Raw genomic sequence first — 27250 nt, 5'->3', positions numbered from 1 at the left:
TATCTCACAATGATGCTTCACCTGACCAATGGCCATCTGTGTTATCCGACACCTATCTGATACCAATCTGATTAGGAGCAGAAGACTCAAACTCATTACCTTGTGAACCTCAAGCAAACTACCACTGTGCCTATAGGAACACTTTTCTTTGAGGGGGTTGGCAATGGACTTAATAAGGTTTTCCAATCTGTTGTACATTAAAGGAAAATCCACCCCAGGATACTCCTACACTGTTAGGAGTCATCAATTTGTGATGTTCAATGCATTCCAGGAGTTAATTTGTGATGAAGTGTTGTAATTTACTTTTTTGGCGTATCCACTTTCCCTTAACATGCTTCATCTACTTCTACTTCCGTCAATAATGTCCTACATTTCCCAGAATGCCCTTCAACAACCCCCAGAGTAGTGTGAAATTGTTGCTTTCAATCAAAGGTGGGCATATGAGCATTTTCAATATATACTGAACAAAAATATAAACGCAACACTTTTGTTTTTGCTCCCATTTTTCATGAGTTGAACTAAAAGATCTAAGACTTTTTCTATGCACACAAAAGGCTTATTTCTCTCAAATTTTCTTCACAAATTTGTTTAAATCCATGTTAGTGAGCACTTCTCCTTTGCCAAGATAATCTATCCACTTGACAGGTGTGGCATATCAAGATGCTGATTAAACAGCATGATTATTGCACAGGTGTGCCTTGGGCTGGTCACAATAAAAGGCCACTCTAAAATGTGCAGTTTTATCACACAACATAATGCCACAGATGTCGCAAGTTTTGAGGGAGCGTGCAATTGGCATGCTGACTGCAGGAATGTCCACCAGAGCTGTTGCCCGTGAATTGAATGTTCACTTCACTACCATAAGCCGTCTCCAATGTCGTTTCCGAGAATTTGGCAGTACATCGAACCACAACCGCAGACCACGTGTAACCACGCCAGCCCAGGACCTCCACATCCGGCTTCTTCACCTGTGAGATCGTCTGAGACCGGCCACCCAGACAGTTGATGCAGTTGGTTCGCAAAACCAAAGAATTTCTGTACAAACTGTCAGAAACCGTCTCAGGGAAGCTCATCTGTGTGCTCGTCGTCCTCACCAGGGTCTTGACCTGACTGCAGTTCATCGTCGCAACCGACTTGACTGGGCAAATGCTCACCTTCGATGGCGTCTGGCACTTTGGAGAAGTGTTCTCTTCACAGATGAATCCCGGTTTTCACTGTACCGGGCAGATGGCAGACGGCGTGTATGGCGTCGTGTGGGTGAGCGGTTTGCTGATGTCAGCGTTGTGAACAGAGTGCCCCATGGTGGCGGTGGGGTTATGGTATGGGCAGGCATAAGCTACGGACAACGAACACAGGTGCATTTTATTTATGGCAATTTGAATGCACAGAGATACCGTGACGAGATCCTGAGGCCCATTGTCGTTCAATTCATCCACCGCCATCACCTCATGTTGCAGCATGATAATGCACGGCCCCATGTTGCAAGGATCTGTACACAATTCCTGGAAGCTGAAAACATCCCAGTTCTTGCATGGCCTGCATACTCACCAGACATGTCACCCATTGAGCATGTTTGGGATGCTCTGGATCGGCGTGTACGACAGTGTGCTCCAATTCCTGCCGATATCCAGCAACTTCGCACAGCCATTGAAGAGGAGTGGACCAACATTCCACAGACCACAATCAACAACCTGATCAACACCAGATACTGACTGGTTTTCAAAAAATGCATATCTGTAGCCCTAGTCATGTGAGATCCATAGTTCAGTGCCTAATGTATTTTTTCAAGATAAAACTGCACATTTTAGAGTGGCCTTTTATTGTGACCAGCCCAAGGCACAGCTGTGCAATAATCATGCTGTTTAATCAGCATCTTGATATGCCACACCTGTCAGGTGGATGGATTATCTTGGCAAAGGAGAAGTGCTCACTAACATGGATTTAAACAAATTTGTGAAGAAAATTTGAGAGAAATAAGCCTTTTGTGTGCATAGAAAAAGTTGTAGATCTTTTAGTTCAACTCATGAAAAATGGGAGCAAAAACAAAAGTGTTACATTTATATTTTTGTTCAGTAGCTAGCTGGCCAAAGAGATGGTGAACATTGGGGCGCGTCCGTGATCGCGGCTGCACACCTTACTCAAAACGTCTTGTGGCTGCATTGCATCATGGTCTATTGAGGCTACTGTTGGTGGAGAAATTGGTCTCTCTGCCTCTTTTACGATGCATTTCTCCCTGTATGATTGTCAAACATAGATTCAAAAGGATGAGTTTAGAAAGAAGCCCTTGCTCTTTGATTCTGAGGGTGTGACACCAAAACCGGTTGATTTTTTTTTTTCCGCTGTCAAACTCCATTGGAAATATCTTGATATGACATCACGTTGTCTAAATTTGGCCATTTTTTTTATTAATCTTCACATAATATTACAGAAATTGGTATAAAGGAGGAAAAAAAAGATACAGGTCAGACGCCATAGGCTCATAAAGAGGAACCTCCCAGGGAATTAAAACAATGATAGGCTATTGATAATAAATAATGTAATTAGGAAACATCACAACAGTATAACAAAAAATAAGTCTACAAGAGCAAACGTATAATGAAATAAAGTAAATAAATAACCAAAAAAAAAAAAACAACACAAGTAAAATTTGTGTCTCATGGTCCTTGAGCTGTGAATCTTATTCCCTCTGCCAGTTATCTGCAGGAATAAGAAAAATTCACCACCAAACCACAAAATGGGCCTTGAAATGCAAGGTATATTGCCAATAGCTGTTTTTTTTTAACAGTGTTAAAGTGCTTTTTAAGTTTGCATCTTGACACATCCTAGCTTCTTCTTTGAAAGGCCAATGACCCAAACACTTCCCCTAACTTGGAATACTCCGAACATACTAAGAGCCCTTGAACTGCCCTTTAGCGTTTGCAGCTGTAAAACATTTTAACATTAAACTGATGCTTTAAGTAATCGCTTGGGTGACTTCCCAAAAGCACTCTAACCTCACACCACCCCAGTTCTAACTCTCCATTTAATGCTACATACCTCCTGTTCAGATTGAGATTTTTGTATGACTTCCAAAAACATTTTAAACTACCACACATTTGCAAGAACTCAAACTCAAGTAAGCAACACCATTATCATTTTGACATTTTCACTAAGATTAGAATAAGTTTAAATTAGATTGGATTCGTTTGCCAAGTTTTAATATCTTAGTTTTCTGTCAGCACAGTGAATGTTCAAAGTCTAGTAGAGTTCATGTTAAAAACATCCATCGGCCTTTGATGTTGCTATGGATAGAACTTATGTCCTGAAGCTAAAAGGAAGGGCTAACTTGAGCTCTTTCTTAATTGCTCAAATCCAGCTATGTACCTCCACAATTAACAAAACCACAGAATAGAGTGGTTGTAATTACAATGCGCAAGTGTTTCAATGCCTCTCAAGTGTTTATATTTAGAGGCTGTCTCTGATTTTGTGTCCTTTCATTACATTGAACTGGCACATGTCTACAGTTTCCAGTTAAAGTTCATGACTAAATTCCTTGGCATTATTTTTGGAAGATTGTTCAGCAGTTACTTGCAAAAAGGGCCCAGTGTGGTTGTTGATTTGACGGTCACTCACATTTCAGTGACTCAAAAAAAAGGATAGATGGGTCAAAGGGCACTACGATTGCCATGTGCAATTGCCAGTACGTTGGATATAGTCCTTGTGCTATTTTGGGTGACCACCCACTTAAATACCTGGCTTGGATGTTAGAGGAAGCCTAATTACACATATGTAATTAGGGTTCAAGTGGGCACCTCCCATCACAGATGTTTTTTGGTGACTTACAGGTTCACAACACCTCCAGAGTGCTCAACAGTAACTTCTGACCCATTTCTCTTGGCAAAGGAGCATTGACAATGAGTACATTAACATTCACACCAATACTCCTGATTACTGGGAGTGATCAGCTTAAGGCAACATTTCAATTACAATCCCACAGAGCAATTTTACGTTGATTAGACGTTTAAAACACGTCTAAATGGCCATAGCCGTCTAGGCTAAATTAAGTTTAAATGGGGTTGAAAAGTGAAAGTTTATTAGATGTCTATACATAGACAAAATTATCCTGGACTATATGAGAGCTACGCATAGACGCAATGTTGAAATCACGTCTTTTGCTCAGTGGGATGTTTACACGGTTCGAAATAATGCAATTTCTCTAATAATAACCCAGTTTACCTGGATTCATCTAACAATCGGTCTATGGGTCTAAAGGATCCGACAAGAAACATATTTCCCAGCGCTTCGCTCACCACTCCACTGTCCTCCACCATGTTGTTTGCTTTATAAACACAACATCCAGGTTACTGCGTCTGGTGACCTTTGCCATGCACAGTTTAAAAAAAGAAAAAAGTAAATAAATCTGACAAAGGCATTTACATGCCATAATAAATCGAAAACGTAGCAGAAATCTAGGTGTGTTAATTGGGTTATGCTTGATTATGTCTTTAAGATAATCAGATAAAGGCATTTACATGATCATTTTAATAGCTGGAGTATTGCCTTAGTCAGGTTAAGATTGAATTATTAGTGCACACATATTCATTGACAATGCCTATGAATCAAAAAGCTCATTGGCTTTGAAATAAAGCAAAACAAAAAAGATAGATGTAGTGTTTCTGTGTGGTTGATTTGTTACCGACACGTCATAAAATGGGTGTGCAGCCACCTATTTTCCACTGTTTATATGTTGCGCTGCGTTGTGTTCTGTTTGCTGTCAAAGTCGTCTTCAGTGAGATTGATATCATGCACTGCCAATGGGCTCATTTTCCCCTGTACCAGCTAAGTTGATGATGCATTAGTGACTGACCACTATTTTCTAAATTGAATTTTCCAAGCTGGCGCCTGTCCAAAAACAGCTGCCTGTCTTCAGAAGGCATCACCAAACAGCAGCCTGCATGTGTTTGGCAGCCCAAGAGCATTCCCACTCCATTTATCCATATTCTTCAGGCCTTGGGAGTTGACAGGCTTGGTAATCAATGTCCACAAGCATAATCCCCATGTCTCAAGACACTACACAATCAGATCCCTGTCTCTCTCTCTCACTTTCTCTCTCTCTCTCTCGCACGCGGGTACACACACACACACACACACACACACACACATCTCTCACTCTGCCTGCAGTTTCACAGAAGCACATGGTTACCTCCATTATATACATATCGATTTACATTATAAACATATATATATAAATCTGTTACCTTGCAAGACAAAACACATGCCCACAGACAGGCATACAAACACAATGTCTGACTGTGAATGTATTGAACATGTGTTCACATGTGTGAAGGCCATCTGCACCACTGGCTCTGGCAAATCTATACTGGCTCAAGTTATTTCCCCTGTGGATCTTCATTTTCCAGCAATATCTTCACAGGAGTCTGTTCTTTTCTCAACTTAATGTCTTATAATTCTGAGAATTCTCCCAGGTTTGTTTTCATTACCTCTCATTTTCTTGTGTTTCTGGTGGAACTTTAGTGTGTGTCTCTTTAATTGTCATCAATCTAGGGGAGGATTAATTATGGTGGTAGTAATTGTGTTCACTTTCATTTGTAGAGGTTATGCCTCTGCAGTGGCAATTTTCAATGTGTCTAACAGAGACGTTTTCCTTTTGAGAAAAAAAAAACGAGGAACTCTAATAAAACAACATAGCAAACCAGAGTGTAACCCTTGGGAGACATTAGTACTGTAGTTCTCATGTGACCGCCCATGTGAAGAGACTTGAGCTCTATAAAATCAGCCTGGTGCAGCCTGCTGCTGGAGGACAAGGAGCCCGCGGTGTTGCCTCTCTGAGAGCGGGAGACAAGAAAAAGAGAGCAGAGAGAGAGAGAAAGCTTCCGATACGTCACTGGTGAGAAAGTTCAGATGATCAACTGGCTCCTGTTTTTCACGTCCAGCTGTTTTGCGTTTAAGGTTTTAAATAAAAGAGTCAGATGATTTCTCTATACCTGGGAGACGACCAAAGTAACTGAGGCCCTTTTCTCATTTTTGCAGCTGTAATTCATTTAACAAGACACTCGAAACAATACACACCGCAACAAATTTGGTCAGACAGAATCTAAATCCAATAGAGTCTCATTTTAAAACCAGAGAGGACTTTAAAAGGGCTAAAACCAAAATAGGACTGATTGTCTGGGCTGCTGCCCACCTCAATCTATCGCAGGGCTGCCTACGGCTCCCAGGAGGCCGGTGCTGTGTGCGGGTCCCACCCGTCAACCCCCACCCCACCCTCATGCCCCACTTCCCCCCCACTGTGAGTGACAGGCATCCAGTTCCGCCTGACTGGAGCCTCTATCTCCCAACCCTCAAGGACAGCTAAGAGGACACATTGTCATCAACTCGCCCCTCCCACTCCCACAAACACCACCTCCATACATGCACATATGCATGCACACATACACACACACACACACACACACACACACACACACATAGACACACACGCAGTCCCAACCACGACCCACTCACCTGTAACAGCATCAGCGTGACCTTTGCTTAATGTCCTCCGGTGCCACACCGGAGCCTATTCGCACAAACAACCTGCGGCTCTGGTCGTGCCTGCCGCTTCTCATTCACTCCTCTCTCCGTGAGTCTACGTTTGAAACCATCTGGGTGGAGGTTGTTAAGGACCACCTCAGAGAGAAACCTTGAAGAGAGAAATAAACAAGGCATTGTCTGGGAAGGCTTCCACACAGTTTGCACTCGTGCTCCTGAGCGTGAATGTCTTCCTTGCTGTGGAGCGCTGAATTCTTTATCTTACCGTACAACAGTGAGGGACATCTTGTGATGTGAGAAAAGACTAACCATTCCCAAGGGACACCGGACACCGTGGAAGGCAGTTTTTCAAATGAACAACAAGCTTTGGTTTGCAGTAATGTTTCTTTGGCAATCAATGTGCATTTCAGGTTGGCACCAGGTTGTTTGGAATATAACCTTGAAGTGTTCAAATACACATTTCAGCTTTGAAAAAAAATAACAATAACATTCACAGAAGGCATTGTATTGTTGTTGCTGCTTTGCTGTCTCAAAACCAACTGCCGTTATTCTCGTATGTCCTTTCTGTACTTCAATGTATTCTCAGAAGTTCTAACACTGGTGAGACTACTGGGAGTCAGCATTGAACTTGAGATTTGAGATCATTTGAGGACGCTTGTGGCTGCACTAGGAAACTTCACGTCTTGCGTGGTAACTCTTTTGAATTTTGGGAATTTAAAATCTAGAAATCGTGCAACGTGACGTCAGTAAACTGCACACCCCTTGGACCTAAATTTCTGCTGTCTGAATAATAATAATTTGGACAAATATGACAAATCTACAGCATCTCAGTTTTTGGGATGGGACACTTTTCTCTGTTGCAGCCCCATTTTGTGATTTGAATGATAAGACTGGTGTATTTTTCCATAAAAATCTTGCCTAGTGCAGCTTTAATATCACAGGGGTATAATTGTTTGAGACTTTCAGAAGTATTCAAAGTCTTTGTTGCCAAAGTAATCATATAGTATCCTTACAGAGTCCTTGTACATGGAATATAGCATAAATTGGAGCCCTTTCTTTGTGCTGGCCTGTTTCTGCCCATTCAATGTCATATGGAAAGCTAATTAACTTTCACAGTAGTTCTTTTTTGGCAAAGCCACGGTCTTTGTTAACGTGGAAGAGCTTTTGTGGCCAAGTGGAGGTTTCTAGAGAGAGTTGCTGTTTAGAAACTGACTGAGATGAGTAAATTATTAGGAATAAAGTCTTCCTTTAACCTCCCATCACAGAGTTTCAAACATGAAATATGTACTGTGATGAATTGTACCCACGCTCGTGTGTGTAACTGTGATGAGGATAATGAGTATCAACACTGAAACAATAACGATCATCATCATTACGATGAAGCAAAATATTGTGTTGTGTGCTGAAACCTTCCCTTTATTGCAGCATAAATCACATTGCAAGTTTTCCAACATACTGATGCATCTACCTAAAAGTATCCAAGGAGGACATACAGAGGCTATTCATTCCTATTTTCAGAATGCCAATTACGGTGCACAGCAGCAGCTTTGGATATTGAACCAGTTGAAGTCAAACTGTTGTAATACATTATTATCTATTTCAGCCTGGTGAGGTGGGGAGATTCTCACTGCTGGATTTTCATCAAAAGTGATAGCCTGCTGAAAATGTAATTCACTGTTTTAGTATAAATCAATAAGTCTCCAGAATCTATTCCCCCATTCCACCTTTATGTTAATATAAAAGAAAATGCTCAAATAGAACTTTAATTCACCACACAGACTTTCAGACTGTTTAATCGCCCCAATTTTGCCCATAACTGCTCAATTGACACTTAAATATCAGGCCCATCTTAATTTGGCTTCCCCTTACGATTTTTAAGTTCTAGTTCCCTTTTGAGCCAAGGCTATTGTGACCCATGTTAATGGAGATTTATAGTCTAGTGCCATTCTCACAGTGATCTTCTATTAAGAATTATATCCCGTTCGATCATTATTACTCTGCTCTCCCATTAAAAAAAAAAAAAGGCATCTCAAATGTGATGCAGGATATTTAAATGTCCTGGATAATGCATGTAAGTAAGTGGACACACAACATGTTAAATACATGTCTTGGACTGTAAAGTGAAAGCTAATTTTACATTAGAGCGTTAGAGGACATTCAGATGTTTTTGATGGGGGATATAAATCCTGATGGACTCCCATCTGAGTATATTCATTAATCATTCGTCTCATTGGCGAGGCTCTGATTTGCAACTGAGACAGATGAAGATGAACTCAGCAATATATTTCTCATCATAACACAACCCTCACATAAATATTAATAGCATATTTTCAGCTGGTGGGCATGAATCATTTTTGTAGACAGGGAATTTTAAGAGCCATCCATGCATATCCAAGAACAGTACATAAGCAAGCAGTTGTGATAAACAACAGAGCTTTAAGGGAACAGTGGAGAGAAAGCTGTAACCAAACAGGAGATTCAAAAGGGCCTTTATTCTACTTACTTCAAACACACTTCTACTGATACATTTTATTTAAATTCAGAGCTTGTCAAAATGCATATTTTCACGGCTCTAGTGATTGTTAGCACTGATCTTAGTTGATGAATATGGCAATTCACAGATTGAATATTTGAAACTCCTTCACTATCATGGGTGTATTGATTGTATCAGTTAGAAGGTGTGTTTGAGACAGAAACTGTATTCAATATATCCTGTAAATAGCCTACTGTCGTTTTAATGTGTTGCAGATTATGGATGTAGCTAGCTAGTTTATAGTGGAGGGAAATCCCCCCTTAGATACTCTTACACTGTTATATACGATCAATCTGTGATGTTCAATGTGTTGCAATTCACTGTTCTGATGTATTTACTTTCACTCAACCTGCCTCGTTGTCTTCTATTTGTTTATAATTTCCTACATTTCCCAGAATGACTTGCGGCAAGCCCCAAAGAAGAAGTATGAACTTGTTGCTTTCACCTGTGTATCATACATGTCAGTGGAGAGAGCAATAGCGATACCGTTAGCGATAGCATCTTGAGAGCAAGAGGGCGAGAATTTTTTCAATGAGTGAGAATTGTATCCCTTATTAAAAACACAACATGTCTTGTGGCTGCATCGCATTCCGGTCTATTGAGGCTACTGTTGGTGGAGAAAATGGTCTCTCTACCTCTTCTACAATAGATGTCTCTGTGTATGACTGTTGAACATGGGTGCAAAATGGTGAGTCTAGACAGAAGGTTTTGCTCACCATTGATGTTTTAGATCGCAGGAATTATTTATGTTATCAAACCTGTAGCTGCACTGGAAATATCTACAGGTGACATTATGTTGTCTACATTTGGCCAGTTATTCACAGGAAATATAAAAAATAAACCACCAAATAACAAAATGGGCCTAAAATGCAAGGCACATCAACAGCAGTTTTTTTCCACATGCATTTAATTTTTCACATGGTTTCTCATAGCCACACAAGCTACATTAGTCAACTAGATTCCCTGCTCGGCATTTGATGTTTTCTTTTTTGGGAACAAAAAAAAAGCTTCTATGATTCATTTTGAATCAATATTGGGAAGGCAAACTAACATGACATTTTTGCCCAGAAAACTGACACAGTTCTACATCTAAGCCACAAATGATATTCCACATGGATACATACCATATGAAAGCTGTCATAACAGCTAAATCACCACTGATGTATGTGCCATCTAGCTGTTTGAGAGCGTTGTTAAAGCGTGATGCTTATGTCAGAAATTGCTTTTCAATTGTTAATTATTTCAAGTATTAACTGCTTATTATACTTCATTACAAAATGATAACTAGTGATGTTTCTCAATTATACCATTGGTGCATCTGTCATAGTATAGAGGTATCTGATTAGTCCTGTCTATGCAGGTGTATGACCATCAGTACAAAGCTGTGTTGGACGGTATGGAGACAGACAGCGTCATGGAGATCGACCCAGGTCAGCACATTGAGATCTTCAGAATGGGTAACGGCAGTGACGAGGTACTTGAGGTGCACGACTTCAAAAATGTAAGTATAAGTTAAACGAGGGCATGTACGGTGTTCTTCCCTCAGTGAAAAATTGATAGCCCACTGTTATTTTGTCTCTTCATCATAGTTCCTCTGCAGAGGAGTGATATTCACATCCTGCCCTTTTCAAAATGTTGGAACAGGCACTTGAAAACATTTGTCCTCTGCTAAAATCATCTTTTCCTTCAACAATGTGTGTTCTCCCCTTTTTTGTTTTCCCCCTCTTTGAAAAAGCTACGACAATATGTCACATGTAACACTGAACACCCAATAACACAATCAATCTCTCTAGCTCTCTCTCTCTAGCTGACTCTCACTGCGTGTGTGTGTGTGTTTCTCTCTCTAATACACACACACACACACACACACACACATATGCAAACATGCCTGTTGCTTGTTCCACTTCCTGTTAGTGAAGCATATCCCCGAGGAGATTTGTTTGATTCCATGCTCTGCTACGGAAGACTGGCAAACAAGTGAGTGAGCAGAGTAATTCAAACCTCATTGTGATAAAAAAAAAAAGAGGGGAACCGACACAAAACTTAAAATAGGTTATACAAAGTGTTAGCTTGGTGAGCCGAAGTTAGAATTGATTTTTTTAATATAAAAAAGGGGATGTTGCACGTTATTACACAGACTAAAGCCACCTCTAAAACAATCTCCATCAAGCCCGAGGCTGTGTGAGGAATGGAAAATAGGGGGATTATGCCACCAGGACCATGGACCACAGGCAAAATCCCCTCATTATTGTTTCAGGCTAATACCAGACTCATTCTAAAGGGACGAAGAACTGGAGATAAAAAATTCCTGAGAGAGAACCAGAGTCATTTTTACATTAAAACAAACTTATAAGAAATATTCTTAACGACTGAACAAGAGCTTCATAACAGCTACATACATTCAGGAAAATTGACTCAATCCATATTTTGAAATTTTAACTCAATAAATAGAGAGACTGAGTGTCAGAAAAATGTGAGTTTCTGAGTACTATAAGTATTACATGATCACCAAATGAAAGCTGATACACAGTCTCATAAAATTTTATGAAATGAGCACAAACTCAGAAATGCAGATTATGTGTTGTGGACATGAATTATGTGAAGATTATATTCCTCCACTACAAAAGGATCATGTGACAATACCACAAATTGGACACGCTATTTTCACCTATTCATCTATCATGTGAAAGGGGTTGATTAAGTTTAGTAAAACAACTTTGGTTAAGGTTAGGTAAGGACCAAACCTTAACCTTAACTATTTATTTATTGTTATTTGAATTTGAAAAAAGTTGTACATTGCAGCTTTAAAAAAAGTTCATGATACAAATTCAGTAAAACCTTTTATTATGCTGTAGTGTGTAAACACAGGCATTAGGATAGTGAGTTAGATATCATAAATTACAAATAGAATAGGCGACTGGATAATATGTAGGTAGTGATAAAGTATAAACCGAGTTAATACCTGGTGACATGACTCCAGTTCTTCATTCACAGGAGCTGAGAAGGATACATGCAGTTAATTTCACTCTGTGCTGCCCGATTCTTCTCTTGAATAAACGTGGATGAGCATCTTGCGTCCAAACGTCACCTTTGCTGACAGTCACTCATAAAGATAGGGCACTCGCTGCTTAATATGCTCACCTCCCCTAATCTGTCGCCGAGATTGCAATGCACCAAGCCTCCAATCAAAATATTGTTCACAGACGTGTGCACATGGATATGCCAAGTGGGTATTTTAACATTGTCTCTTCAAAAACGACATCCTTTTTCCATTTCTCATCCCTGTAATAATGTGTCTTTTTTCATTTTCTGGTTGACCAACTTCAGTAATCATTGTATCTCATCACAAGATTGTCCTCTCCTCTCCTGCTGCAGCTTGCCAGTACAGTAGACCCAAATTAAACAGCGACTCATCACAATAAAGCCAGGCATAAACATTATGCTTTTGTGTTTGAGACTATTATTGCCCCATCCTTTTCCACACAGATGAAATTACATGCGGTAGATTATGACAGGCATCACTTTGTATCATGTCTTGCGCGGCTGGCAACTGGTTTTCAGAGTGACAGCACTACAGAAAGTGGAGAAATAGCACGCACATGGTCAAGTTAACTGATTCAAAGGAGATGTCATAGCAATCACCATGTCAGTGTAATTAAATTTAGATTGAATCAAGTCCATTTTCACGGGAGCGCTTATACAATTTTCACTTGATACAATTTTAAAGTAAGCATGGCAGATGTAGATCCTGCAGTCTATTCTAATACAGTTTGCTGAATGAGCAGCTCCACTCTGCAGAGGATAAATTGGATACAATCTGATCTACCGAAAGTCTTTCAGAATTATTCCAGTTGAATATCTTAGATTAACATAGAATGGCACCGAGAGAGAATTAACAGATCTTTCTTGCCTATTGAAGCTCTCTGTGTCAGACTGAATAGAGCTAGAGTCCACATGGTGGAGGATCATCAGTGGAGCTGAAGAGAGTGACTCCACACTCGACTGCGCAGATTAAGAGAGTGACAGGGACCTATGACTGGCTAATTCAATGGGGGCACTCTCCGTAGAAAACACTTCATTCTCAACAATGTCACTTGGCTCTCCTGTGCGATATATCCTGCAATGAAGTATTGTGCAGCCACGGTGCAACAACCCCCTCCATTTTGCTTCCATTCAGTTTGAAAGCCAGAGCTGTGTTGCGGAGGCCGAGCAGTCATCAGTTTTAAACCCTACAAAAAGAAAAAAGGAAAAAGATCAAAACACACCTCTGCTCACTCATTAGGTTTTAACTTCTCTGACTTTTTAAGAGCTTTGATTATCATCAAAAAACTGAACGTTTTAAAATGATTGCCCCTGTGCTTATGGGAAATCCACATCACAGAAGGTTAATGAATGATACATACAGTATATCTGAATTTCTGATTATTCCTTCATTTCTTTTTCTTTTCAAAGGGAATCACTGGGATTCGGTTTGCAAAACATCAGAGGTGCTACATCAAGACCCAAACTAGGAAACTTCCCACAGTGGCGCAGGTGGAGGCTGAGGACACCGAGTTACTGGTACGCCTCCTCCCTTGGCTGTCTGTACCTCAGACTCTCTCTCTCTAGTGCTACAGAAGCTGTCATGCATATTGTAGGGAGATAACCAGAAGAGAGTAGTGTGAGCGCCACACAAATCCTCAGCCTGTCCATCTTATCCTATCTCCCCCACCTCTCTCACTGAAGTATAAACTAGGGTTTGTGGTGCCTATGAAACCGTCAGAAAGCTGCCCACAAACCCATAGCCCCTTTGTGGCTCACATCAAATGGTGTTTGCTGTCAATCATGAACCAATATTAATTTTTAATCATCTCCTCCAAAGGCTCTACCCAAATAGCCTAAAGGGGGAAGGGTGCGAGAGAGGTCTGAGAGAGAGGTAAGCCATTAAAATGATATTTTTTAAAGATGTTTTCTTTGTAAATTTCACCAGGCTCCACTCCAAGTTCAGAGCGATTCATCTCGCTTCTCCGAGTCTTATAGTTGTATGTGAACTTCAGCAAGAGGGATGGAAGAAATTCTATCAATCAAAATACCCAATTTTTCAGTGTCACAGTGCAATTCACTGAGTGGGCCGTGTGTTCAAAGAGAAAATCCTTCTCTCAAATGTCTCTACTGCTAGCATGCTCTCATTTACATTTCACATTGTAGCTGGCAAGAAGTAGCTGGCAAATATCTGACGCTCTCTGCTCACTGCTTCATTTTAAAAACAGAATAAGCCCATTGTCAGTCCAAGCAAAACCAAGTCTCGGTTTTGACTTTAAGAACACATGCTGTTGTACCAAAAAAAAATGACTCCATCCCTTTTTCTCTCGTCTTCTTGATGTCTGATCCACGTTTACAGATACTAATTGCCCAGGCAGCACCATATGTCTCTGCCATTTCTGTCTCCTTTTGTGCATTGTGAAACCTAATTGGCTTAATTCACAGCTTTTAAATGACTCATCTATGGCCAGGAAAGTGAGGTGGGACTATTTCAGAGGTTAAGGAAGCCCTTATTATGATTGCTGTGATTAAAATAACTGATCCTGCACCATGGTTAATGAAATAAAAAATATAAAAACTAAAAAAAAAACGTCCAGGTGTGTCAAATTGCAAGATTCTACAATAGGCAGTTCCAACCAAGCAATATGAATGGTCACACAGTCATTACAACCTTGCTTTATGAAACCATTAAGTTCCCCATCTCTCGAACCTTCTGCTGGTTTTTTTTATTATTATTATATCATATATTTACACTACAATACAGAAAGCTTTGTCTGTACTTGTAGCTATTGTTTTAACACCCATGATGATAGTCTTTACTATGATTATACTTCAGTGATTTTGATGGTATGAGGATCTGCAACACAATCATAGCAATAATCACAGCAAAATCTCACAGGTTTTATATTACACACCCACCTATTTGTTCTGAAAAAAGGTGAGAGACTATTTTACATCTTTCCTATTTCCTCTGCACGTTGTAGCACTGTGTGCCACTGCTCACACTGCTGCAGAAGGTTTTTTTGCCCCACAACAAGACCGGATTACACAAGAGAAATAGGCAGTCAGTGGAGGCAGTTTTAGGTAATAAACAGTGGCCTTGGCATGACCTCTCCTCGGCCTCCCCTCACATTAGACAGTAGCTGTGTGAGAATCCTCCACACGCGGCCCTGGAGAGGATCAGCACGGGTCTGTCCTCAGGTGGCGACCACATGAAGCTCACAGGGGTTAAAGCCAAGCACTAATGGTTCCTAGCTCAGCCCAGCCGCAGGCTTTTAGGAAAGTGGGCTCAGAGCAAGCGAGGCAGGCTTTAGAGCCGAGGTGAAAACAATGGGAAAATTTGTGGAAAAACTGCAAGCAGCTGATAAGGAAATTCAGCCCCTGCGAGGGAGAACCAGGTGACAAACATGAATTGTTTGCCAGGATTTTTTTCTCCATTTTCAATTTGTTTCCTCTATAAAATGTCTGAGGGAGTAATCCCTGAGCTTCATTCCAGTTCCCCCAGTCTGAGATGAAAATCGCTGTCCGCCTCCCTCACACCCCATAACATTGTCAATGGATGCCGCTTGCTCCATTAAACACTCACTTAATATGGATGACCAAAGCTCACTCTGCAACCCAAAACCTCCCACTCAGACAACAACCGCAAAACAGAAAAACAATGCATTGAGAAACAACAACACACTAGAATATGTGTGTTCGCCAAAGTCCTACATCCACATAGTGCTGTATTTTGTCGCATATTTGTCTGCATGAACATATGAGATCAATGGATGGCCTAGTTATTAGTAACACAAAGGTCACAAGTTCAATCCCTACAATAGCCAACGTTTGTTTGTTTAAGTGTCCTTGAGCAAGACACTGAACCCCCACCGGCACACTCTGGATAAGGGCGTCTGCTGAACTACCATGTCCTGGTATACTGTAGGATGAAGCTCACTGACTAGGTGATATAAAGTGATGGTATGTGAAAGCTCTTGGATGTCATAAGAAAATCCATTGATCTATAGCAAGCATAGCACCAGTAAACCGTCATGTAGCCAGAACGTCCCACCTTGGGACACCTTGGCAGGAGAGGATAAATTCATTAACTACAGCACAACTGGTGTATAATTAAGTTATGTACTGCATGAATACCCCAGGAACAGGCCCACAAAACAATTTTCCATCATTCACCGAGGTCCAATACTTGATAAAAAGCTGCTTGTGTCTTAACAATATATCATTTGTCAATAGCAAAAAGAAAAAGCCTCTCAAAAGTGTATATAAACTGGAGGACCGTAATCATGTTGTCTTTGTGCTTGTCAACTGGCGTTTAGAAATCCCTGCTCCATGCTAAAATGCTGACCTTTACCACTTCCCTCCAGGCATTCTCTCCTGCAAGTTATTGGAGTCGTTTCTCAACTGTGAAGTCAAAGTCATGTTGTGAGCCCCATGTCGTGACCTCCATTTACTTTTCAGAGAAGACTCACTTGGCTTCAGTGGTTAAGAGGTCCAATTAGAGAGTGCTGTTTGTGTTCCATGAGTTTGATTTTAATTTCTGCAGCCGCGGGACTGGTGAGCTCACTAGCTAATGCCAGAGCGCCCCGCCGCCATACCACCACCCACTACACCAGTCCTCCGAGTCATCATTAGTTTAGTGTGATCTGGCCAGTGCTTAAAAGTGAGAGAAACTGTGTCAAAAGCTTGGCTAGGCTCAAACACCACCCGCGCCCAAACACAGCCTTTGATCTGGCAGAACGTGCTCAAGTTTTTTCTTCTCTGCAGGTCATGACTGTGTCACTTCACAACAAACAAGAATCGGCATTGGAAAGCAAATTCTAATTCAACAGAGAGTGACATGGGTAAACGGGAGGGAGGGGGCACGACCTAATATAAATGATTCCTGCTCCTACTATAGCCCCAGGATTCTACGTCAAGCTTAACTAATGTGCAATTAAGCTTTAGACTGGGAGAAAATCACCTTGTAAAAACATTTGTCAAGTGAACTGTTTTTCTGTTCTGGTTTGCTAATTAACAAGGGAATGGGAAGAGGGGCTTGTTTGTGTATGTATTTACATATACAGAAAATAAATATCTGCACTGTTGGGGGAGAGCATTACCAAATCCCTTCATATATCTCTATTAGACAACACTGACATGTAGTCCCTATCATTAAGCAATAATAGTTTACTTTACAGCTCATGAACTACAGTATCAACAAATTAAGCCCATTGATAGTGCTGGGTGCCAACCGAGGCATTGTGGTTGGGGGAGGGAGGAAAACGCGAGGCTTTATTGTGTCTGTCACATTAAACGATATTGCAGCCATACTCGGAGTAATAAAGACCACTTCTAAAGTCATTTAAAAGTCAAATCATCACTGTCTGTGAATTTCAATGATGTATAACAGAAAGAGCAACCCGGAGGCTTGAGGATAGGGGACAGAAAAAGAAAAGGAAGGCAAGGCAGTGGAAGTCAAGAGTCAAGAAGTTGCCACCCTCCCAATGGACAAAAAGAGGTGATAGATAAAAGGATGAGGCTGGAGCTTTCTCTGTGGCTCAGGGGGGAAGAGTGCAAATGCAGGCCACAGGACCAGACTGTGTGTGGGCTCAAACATTTGTGTAGGCTCTGACATGCGTGAGTGTATGTGTGTGTGTGTGTGTGTGTGTGTGTGTGTGTGTGTGTGTGTGTGTGTGTGTGTGTGTGTGTGTGTGTGTGTGTGTGTGCATGCATGCGTGGTTTGTGTGTTCTCTGGCAGGTGGATGAGATAGAGGCCATGGATGTGAAGGTGGAGGACTCCCAAGTGTGGGTTCCTGCCGAGGAGCCCATCGTGAACCGAGCCTTCCTCCTCAACTCCAAGATCTGGGAGATTTGCCAGGAGCTGCCCATCCACTGGATCCACCCCTCCCCCATGAGAGGTGAGAGCATGGGGGCATCTCTGCCTCTAAATTCAGACTATTAACTCTCTCACTAGAGGCCATCCCCATAGGCCACTAGAGGTCTGGAGAGACCGCATGATTTCCTAACCAGATGAGCAGCTTGACTGGGCTATTCTTCTTGTGTTTTGAAAGCTGAGGGAGTGATGGTCATCTGGAGATTGGCTTTTTCTCAAAGGAATATGTAAGTTTTACTCATTAGCATCTGAGGAAAATTATCTGTATGTTGCACAGTATCACAACAGCAACACCATTGTTTGGGGGCAGCATGAAAAAGCTTGGAATGAATTCCATCTTATTTTCTCCTGAATGTTAGTAATTAACATCAAGCCACTGGGAAAAGAAAGACTACAAGCCAAAATTCAGTCTCAGAGCTTTCTCATTTTAGCTCAATGGAAATACTGTTGCAACACAAGTGCATCAACATCTGCACTCTTGCCTGCTCTTTCTATGCGTTCAGATACCGAGCTCCAGGAGATGGAGGATGTGGAGGACACACCTGACGCGGAGGTCACAGGTCAGCGCTTCGCTCGCGATGTCCTGGACCACGCTCCTGTAAATGACTATGTGAGTACTTCACCACACCAGCCAAGGACCGCACCATGAGATACAGTAAAGCCACTTCAATGAGCTCTAGCTGTGCTTAGACTCTTTCCGCATATAAATTGCTCACTAATTGATGTTAAAATGGACTTTGTGCACCAGAGGGCATAGCAATTGCTCTATATATCTGTTTAAGTAAGGCCAGTTCATTGAAGACTCCCTTAATGTCTCTCCGTTAATTGAGAGGAATATCCAGCCTTTCAAAGGCAGCAACTTCTGCCTACAGCCCCCGTCACTCTTCTTTCTGAGGCAGGAGAAAACGCAGGACAAAGGAGCACTCTCAAGGTCACTCATCGCTGAACAGATAGGCTATATTTATTAATAATACCTTAATTATCAAAGCATATAAAATTAATGGAAAAGCCAAGTGCCATATTTTGGTGTACTGCAGGTAAACCACTCAATAACTCTATGGTTAATTATCCTTGACTCATAGATCACATATTCAAATATATTAATACTCAGAGAAAATTATGCACTCACAACCATATAGACACAGATAGACAAGCAGTTACCCACGCAAGGACACCACACACACACACACACACACGCACACAGGCATGCATGCATACAGACATACACACACATACTCCCTCAACACAGACAGTTGTCTAAGTAGCCACTAAAGCTAAATTCAAGGATAATGAGCTGGGCTCTGTCTCCTCCACAGAGCCGTAAGAAACCGAGAGAGACACGCAGAGAAATGAGACGCCCTATAATATTAACATTTATCAGGCCGGTCCCAGGAACACCTCTTGCTCAACTCCTCCATTTCTCCCAGCTGCTCTGTCTTCTTCCTCATCTTGTGGCTAGAGATGCAGTGCTATGCAATTAAAACATACCAGGGGATGAAAAACTCTGTTCTCCTTTTGAAATGTTCTGCCTCTATCGGCTGAGTAATGCATACCTCTGCAATCCATTCCAAGACCACATCCAGCCTGTGTTTGTGGGTCCAGCGATAACAAAGGCCTTTGTGACCAAGCAGAGGGCAGGCAGCAGCCTGTAATTGGGAGTCTGTACCCCCGTTCACGCCAGTGGGATGCCGCATGTGTTATCCGAGACATTTTTTTTCCTCCAGAGCCACAACTTATGTAAATGTGTACACCTTCAGCAACACACACAACCAAGCACATACACACACACACACACAACACAAGCACACATACACTATCTGTCTCTCACACTCTACCTCTCTTTCCACCTCCCTCCTTTTATCTACTTCTTTCTTATACACACACACACACACACACACACACAAATGCCCTCACCTCACGCCGTTCATCTGCGTTTCACAGGTCCGAATCCTATTTCAGTGCAGCGTCTCCCCACAGCGCAGAATAATCATTAGAGTCCTTGTGACAGAGGCTGGCAGATATATGAGGACGACCTTTAGCCATGGCTGCCACGTTAGAGCGTAGCGTGTAGCAGAGGCGGCCCTGGAAATCTCCAACTGAATAACTATCATCTGACAGCGCTGAAGGAATGGTACCACTGTCCTTGACCCACATTGCAAGGATGAGCCCAATATGAATTGACCTCGCTGTAGAATAGGCTCTCGCGCATGCACATGTAAACATGTGGTAGGGGTGGTATGACCCCTGCGCCCTCCTTACAGGCCTCTAACAGGCAGGACCAGGGTAAGACTATGGCTGTTAGAGGTGTACAAGCTAATGGAAGTCAAATCTGTGAATACAAGCGCTGCTTTAGCCTTCAATAGCATCCCGACACTGAGGCGAAACCCTGCATCACTTAGAGTAAACCAGCAGAGTTACTTTTTACGATAGTAAAGAATAGAAAAAGAGTTTACAAAAAAAGGTGGGAGATGGGACAAAGCAGATTCTGCCAATATGAAAAACAAGTTTCTCACTTTTTATCGCCTGTTAGCAATTATTGGTAAACTTATTTTCTTCGTTCTATCGGCATAAGTTTCCTTCGACCAGATTCCTGTTATGCTTGTTCAAACTGCAAGGTTTAATAAAAATAAAGAAAGCAATTCACTTAACCACAATTCAGCAGCATGACTAGTTGTTTTATATATTGTCAGAATCTGCTTTGTTTGCATTCGTTTATGCACTCGAAGTGGGATTTTCAGACCTGTTCCTCCATACAATGGCAGTGAATGGAGAGGGAAAAAAGCGCAATTCTGCAATCGTTTCTACCGGAGCAACAGATAACAGAGAATCGACAATTCTGGGATTATATTATGACCAGGAAGCTACACAACCCAAGGTACTACCAAAGTTCAACATCACCTTTAAGTGTGCAGTGAGATGAAAACCTTTTTCATGGGGTGTGTGTAAGTATGCAGCCGTGAGATCAGGATGTAGTTTATGCGTCAGGGTCAAAGCATTTCATACTTTACACTGTCCAAATCAAAACCCCCCTTTGAATACACAGCAGGGTATGAAACAGACATGTTATCTCTGGTGTTTTGATCCCAGGATGAATGTGATGAGCTCGGCTATGAGATTTAATAACATACCCAGGCATGCGCTTCAAGCCCATGAAGAGCGGTGATCAATGTGTGTGAAATAACATCAACAAGTGTGGAAATTAAGGGAGTCGTGCTTTGATTTGTTACATCTTATTGAATGACTGACAAAGTTTTCTACTCTGCAGACTCATTCATATCCTATGCCTCATAATACGCACGGAGTTGTGCGTGTGTGTGTGTGTGTATGCGTGTGTGTGTGTGTGTGTGTGTGTGTGTGTGTTTGCATGCGCATATGTGTGCATGTCTCCGTGCGTGTGTGTGATGAAATCAGATGCAGAAAGGGGGTAATGACTTTTACTCTTCATTAATGCTGCTTGTTTGTGAGTGACTGCCTGAGATTTCCCAAGGTGAACCATTCTTATCACCACAGCATCCCACTAGAGACGGGAACTCAAAGCCAGAGTGATTAATATGTACCCTCCGTTTTAAAAGGATAGCTTTGATTAATTGTCTTTAAGGTACAATGCTACCTATTGGCTGTTTGTTTTGATAAACGCAACATCATTTGAATAAAATATTTTCTTCATTTTCCAAGCCGGAGCTCCACATTTCGTAACATCACAGTTTGGGCTGTGAGGAGCAGATAAGATTATCGTTGGTCCATTGACAGCTTTTGTGTTGTTTCCATAACAGATTGTTGCCTGGAAGCTGATGACCTGAAACTTGACTGAAACAATAAATCATTAATAGCCTACCTGCGTTTGTCAGAGTAATAAATCAAACACTCCTTACATATCACATCTCTCTCCTTTCCTATGTGTTTTAAGTATGTCTTTACGAGCATGTAATTGTACTCAATTTATCATCACTCAGAACAGATGTGATTCATGATTTGTGTGTGTGTGTGTGTGTGTGTGTGTGTCTGCGCGTGTCATGCTGTTTATGAAATTATTGTTACCTGCCGCACCTACCTGCTGCAAAAAAGAGCCAACATCTGACATAATCTAATCAAATAAAATATCTGTAAACTGTTGTGACGGACTACCCACTGCCTTCACCTGATGCTGCAACAAAATTCCTTATTCCCATAGTTAATAGTGGAGGACTGGGAGGACACAGCTATGTGTTCCTATGGGTCCTGTCCTCTTAAAAAAACAGGCTGAAACAATTCCCCCACATTTCTATTCCCTACAGTGGACTTATGTTTTGTTCCACACTATTGCAAGTAGCTGACTCATAGTAAGCACTGTAGAGAATTATGCCAGTTCGTTCTGGATGTTAGGTCCGCGGAGGCCATCGACTCTTGCATCCAAGCTGTTTAACGAGACAGTGCTGGATTGTCTCAGAGGATTCATTTACTACAGGAGATTGAAATGTGGTCAAATGCATACTGAGGGCAGTCTCTGCCTCAACTAGTGGGGTGAGTTAAGTGGCACTTCTCCGAACCCCATTTGGAGTTGCTCTTGATCAAAGGCATGACACTCAGCCCCACGAGTCTAGAGAGGGCATGAACCAACCGGCACAATGGAAAAATCCAAGGGCCATTAATTCTACCCAATTTACCTTTCGTTTGGGTTTCATTTGGCCCCTCTATAAATTCAGAGGCAGCCAGTGAGAGCAAATGAAAGGATCCTTGTTAGACGATCATTACTCTGCTAATTGCTTTAGGAATGTGCCATGCACTTAAATTCAAGGTCAGAGGGAGGGCGCCAAGACACGGAGAGCTCTAATTTGAATGCTCTAATGGAGGAGGGGCAGCCATTTTGGTGCAGAGTGTGGGCTGCGGCCGAGGGAGTAAGAGGTCAGAGATGAAAGAAATAGTGTAATTATGCTGGTAACCAACAACGTCAGAGTCCTTTTGATTGAAGATGGCCCTGGTAGAGGGGCTGCAAACACCGGGATCAGAGATGGAGCGCTGTGCAGCCAGGAGTACTGCTACCTCTGGCATAATGGAAAGGTCAAGGGTATTATATCATGTTTTATGCTCCTGGAGCTTAAATCAAGGCAGCCCACTTTCAGCGCTATCTTGATCTCTTTGTCACAGTCATCAAGCATGGCACAACTTTGCCACCACATTTCCAGAGACATCAATTCTGATCATTTCGCTTCTGTTTAGTTTTTTCATATATTCTCCTGACCTACAGCCAAAGTAGGCTCATCAATTCACACCATCAAATCCTCTGTCTCTGCCCTTGCCTTGGGAGAACTGGCATTTGTCATGTGTGTGATTGTGACCGAGCCCTATCCTGTGTCCTTTGCAGAGAGACGTCGGAATTGAACTGGATAACCGTCTGGACGACCGGGGCTATTGCTGCCAGCACTGTCGCCGTGGTTACCGCTACTGCCGGCGCTACCACGAACCCCTGGGAGGCTTCAACCCTTGGCCATACTACTACCAAGGGGGCCGGGTCATCTGTCAAGTTGTCATGCCCTGCAACTGGTGGATCGCCCGTATGCTGGGGAGGATCTGAATGGGATGTGCGCTGTCTGGGTACAATACTGTTTGCCATTGTTGGTGCAGTTCTCCTCCGATAAATATTCCAGACCACTAGTGAAACCAAAACAACACGTTGCACACAATTAATATCCAATCTGAAAATGGGTGCATTGACTATTAGTCTGTCTTAACAGTCTAAATGGAGTTTGGAGCATTTTGATTCTTTCTTAAAAGGAATTGTTTATGTAGTGCTGTCTCATTTTAACTGCTTATCCAGCCATTTAATCCAGTTTGTATCCTTGCCATGTCATCCTGTGCACTGGGTGCAATTTAGTTTCAAACATGTCATCATTAACAAACCTTTTACAAAGAAACATATCAGCACTGTCTGTCCAAATTCTGTTATGCATTCATGTTTTACTTTTTCGGCTGAAAAGTGAAGCTGTTCCTCTAGATTTACTGTAGCGTATGAAAATGTGTATATGTACAATATAGCAATTGTACATCTGTTTGAGTAGAGTACATTTATAGATGTTATACTCATTTAATTGCATATATATTCTCTCTTTTTTTTGGCATTATGTTGAGCCGAGATTTATAATTAAACATGCCGACATCCACCTCTTCACTCTGACTTAACTCAACAGTCTTTTTTTGATGCAGTTGCTGTTGTCTTATGCTGCATTGTTTTTACTATAATTGCAATCTGCAAAATGTCTTCAATGGTGCTACAGTTCAAACTGTTTCATCTTTGCTTGTATCAGGACTAGACTGAATGTGGTGAAAGTGATTTAATCTGTAACACCACATCTCAAGCTGCCAGGTTGAACTAATTCTATTCAAGTGACAGATAAGAAAGCAAGAAACATATGGAATTGATGTTCTGTCGTGGATAGATATTCAAGAGCATTCAAGATTCTAGAGATATTCAAAGGTAAAACAAGAGAGGCAAAAATGTAGAGCATTATTTACAATCACAATTTGCTTTGCAGTCCTTTATACATTTGAATATGTTTCCTAATTGTACCAATTAAAATTTCATTGTATGAATAATCTCAGTTGTCTTCTTTTTAATATGTACAGGTCATGGCTCATTTCTATGAATATACGATACAGTACGATTTTCTTGAAAGAAACAGTACATTTGTGTAGTAACAGCACATTTGTGGGAAAGCTGCTCATGTTCTCCACCTGTAGCGTTTGAATCATACAATAGACATATCTCTCTCTTCTCCATCAGGCTTTATCGCACTGATAACCAGAAACATTTAGCATCAAATAAAGTGTGTCCTGACAAGGAAAACTAGCAATTTATGCTGTTATTGTTTCTATTGTCTTACCTGAGAGGCTCTCGTGTATCAAAGATGCCTTTGTTGATTAACACTAATGCCAGCTCTCTCCTGCCTGAATGGTTTACTAGCACAGCACGCTTCCCCACACAGTAGCCTGGCTTCACTGCAGGGCCAAACAGCCAGCCACGGCCTCTTAAATCCAGTGATTTACCACACAGCAACATTACACTATAGTACAGTACAGTGCAGTGTAGTGCAGTGTATTGTGGTATAGTATAATATAGTATAGTATAGTATAGTATAGTATAGTATAGTATAGTATAGTATGGTATAGTATGGTATAGTACAGTATAGACTAGACTAGAGTATGTATAGTGTAGTATAGTATGATAGTACAGTATAGACGAGAGTACAGTATGTATAGTATAGTACAGTATAGACTAGAGTATGTATAGTATAGTACAGCATAGTATAGACTAGAGTATGTATAGTATAGTACAATACAGTACTGTACAGTATGTATAGTAGAGTATGTATAATATAGTATAGCAGAGTAGAGTATGTATAGTATAGTACAGCATAGTATAGACTTGAGTATGTATAGTATAGTACAGCATAGTATAGACTAGACTAGAGTATGTATAGTATAGTACAGCATAGTATAGACTTGAGTATGTATAGTATAGTACAGCATAGTATAGACTAGACTAGAGTATGTATAGTATAGTACAATACAGTAGCCTACAGTACAGTACAGTTTGTATAGTATAGTACATAGTATTGTATAGTATACTATAGTACAGTACAGTACAGTGCAGTTTGTATAGTATAGTATATAGTATAGTATAGTAGAGTATGTATATATAGTATAGTATAGCACAGTGTAGTATAGCTGTAGTTTAAATGAATAGTGCTTCCAAGTGAAGCCCCACCTGACTGTAAATTTAAAGTGAATATTACGGGAGTGAAACTGCAATTATAAGAAACCCCGGTCCTGCAGTGCCAAGACACTGTGGAGCTGAAAGCAAAGTGTCTCTACTTTTGAAGAGAAAAATTGTAGGTATTCATAAAGGTGAAGGTGTTTTAATACTCTCTGGAATGAAACACATCATCATGTTTCAAATCACTGTATCATCAGTGTCTAAATGTGCCAAAATGTTTCCTCACTTCCATTCCTTACTTGCAGGTGCTGCATCGAAATTGTGCTTTTTCTCAACATCTTGTGATGAAGCACTGTATAAGAGATAACATGCAAAATATCCAGTCATGTGGTTGGAAGCTTTACTTGTGATGGTACAAGTGTTTCTCACCATTTAAGTAAATATTGACGTTGACATGCTGCGACTTATGGCTCAATATGATAATAATGTCAGTGATATCAATAATATCTGGCAATTAAGTGGATTTTGCGGAAATGAGGGCAAAACGTATTATTGTATGTAAATGTTTTATGGGTATGTTCATAAATGGTGGAGCCCAGACTGCAACCCATATTGTATTTTTAAATCGATAATGTCAATGGCCTTAAGCAACATGTCAAGTAAAAAATAGTGGCATGAGTTAACAAATGCAATAATTGCAAACATACTTCAAATAAACTGACAAGGGTGCTGCCAAGCCCCTGAGGCAGTTCTGAAAAGTTCATAAAAATCAGTGTTGATACGTATTTCATTTCTCACTACTTCTCCGCTTATCACATCAAAAAGTGCAGTGTGTATTAAAACTGATACAGTCAGGGAGCTCTTGCTGTAGAGTTCTTGTACTAGTAAGGTTGGGAAATGGTATAAACTGTTAGTTTATGTAAGATGCTGTTAGTTGTTAGAGTCTATCTGGCAAGGTCTCTGAGGACACTCTGGAGGCTTTTGTAGTCGTGAGAGTAAATTGCCACGGGAGCCTTGAGAGTCGTTTTGAATGGGACGGCTCACCCTGACTGGAGAGGCTGATACAGATATTACAGCTGACTCCCCGGGAGCTGCTCGTGTCTGTTGGGGCAAAAGTCCAAAAAACCAGTGAAAGAGAAACTTTACTGTACACCCATCTCACAATTAATCATGGAGGTGTGGAGAGACACAAAGACAGGGGATGGTTGTCATAGCTGCATCCATGGGAGCCCAACAAATTGATCTCCCCCCCCCCATCGTTGTGTGCTGTAAAGTGTCTCTATGTCTTGATGTCCACATACAGTAGAAAAGCCGTAAGCAAGCATGGCACAAATCTCTAACTGAATCCTTCTAATATGGGGGTTTGGATAAAATAAGTCAGTGTCTCTGGATTGTCACAAAATGTACTTTTAAAAGTCTCATATTATTCATTTCATCATCATTGTTTTTTTCAAATATGCTATTGCTCAGGATAAGAATGATGCTCTTCATTATGTTTTTCAAATTAATGTAGTTTAGCTAAAAGGGTATTTATTGAATGAATTTGAAGCCTATTGCAAATGTTTAGTGGGGTGAGCCAATCAAGACCAAGTCCAGTTGT

General features: G+C 41.2%; 1 protein-coding gene across 1 annotated transcript in view; it reads left to right on the top strand.

The window, feature by feature from the left end:
* The window catches only part of tnmd (tenomodulin), a 38722-nt gene extending 14192 nt beyond the window's left edge, over positions 1-24530 (top strand). The window contains exons 3-7 of the mRNA XM_071539553.1: positions 10425-10565; positions 13517-13624; positions 17826-17985; positions 18464-18570; positions 23302-24530. Of these exons, the coding sequence (XP_071395654.1) occupies positions 10425-10565; positions 13517-13624; positions 17826-17985; positions 18464-18570; positions 23302-23511 (726 nt within the window). The 3' untranslated portion in view covers positions 23512-24530. The remainder of the gene's footprint in view (positions 1-10424; positions 10566-13516; positions 13625-17825; positions 17986-18463; positions 18571-23301) is intronic.
* Positions 24531-27250: the final 2720 nt, after the last annotated feature.

The sequence above is a fragment of the Centroberyx affinis genome, unplaced genomic scaffold (genome assembly GCF_046629955.1).
Source record: "Centroberyx affinis isolate AG114_WGS23_722 - 3 ecotype Tasmania unplaced genomic scaffold, CSIRO-AGI_Caff_v1 ptg003466l_1, whole genome shotgun sequence".
Classification (NCBI taxonomy): domain Eukaryota; kingdom Metazoa; phylum Chordata; class Actinopteri; order Beryciformes; family Berycidae; genus Centroberyx; species Centroberyx affinis.
The sequence above is the reverse complement of the archived record's forward strand: the minus strand, read 5'-3'. Positions and strand labels throughout refer to the sequence as shown.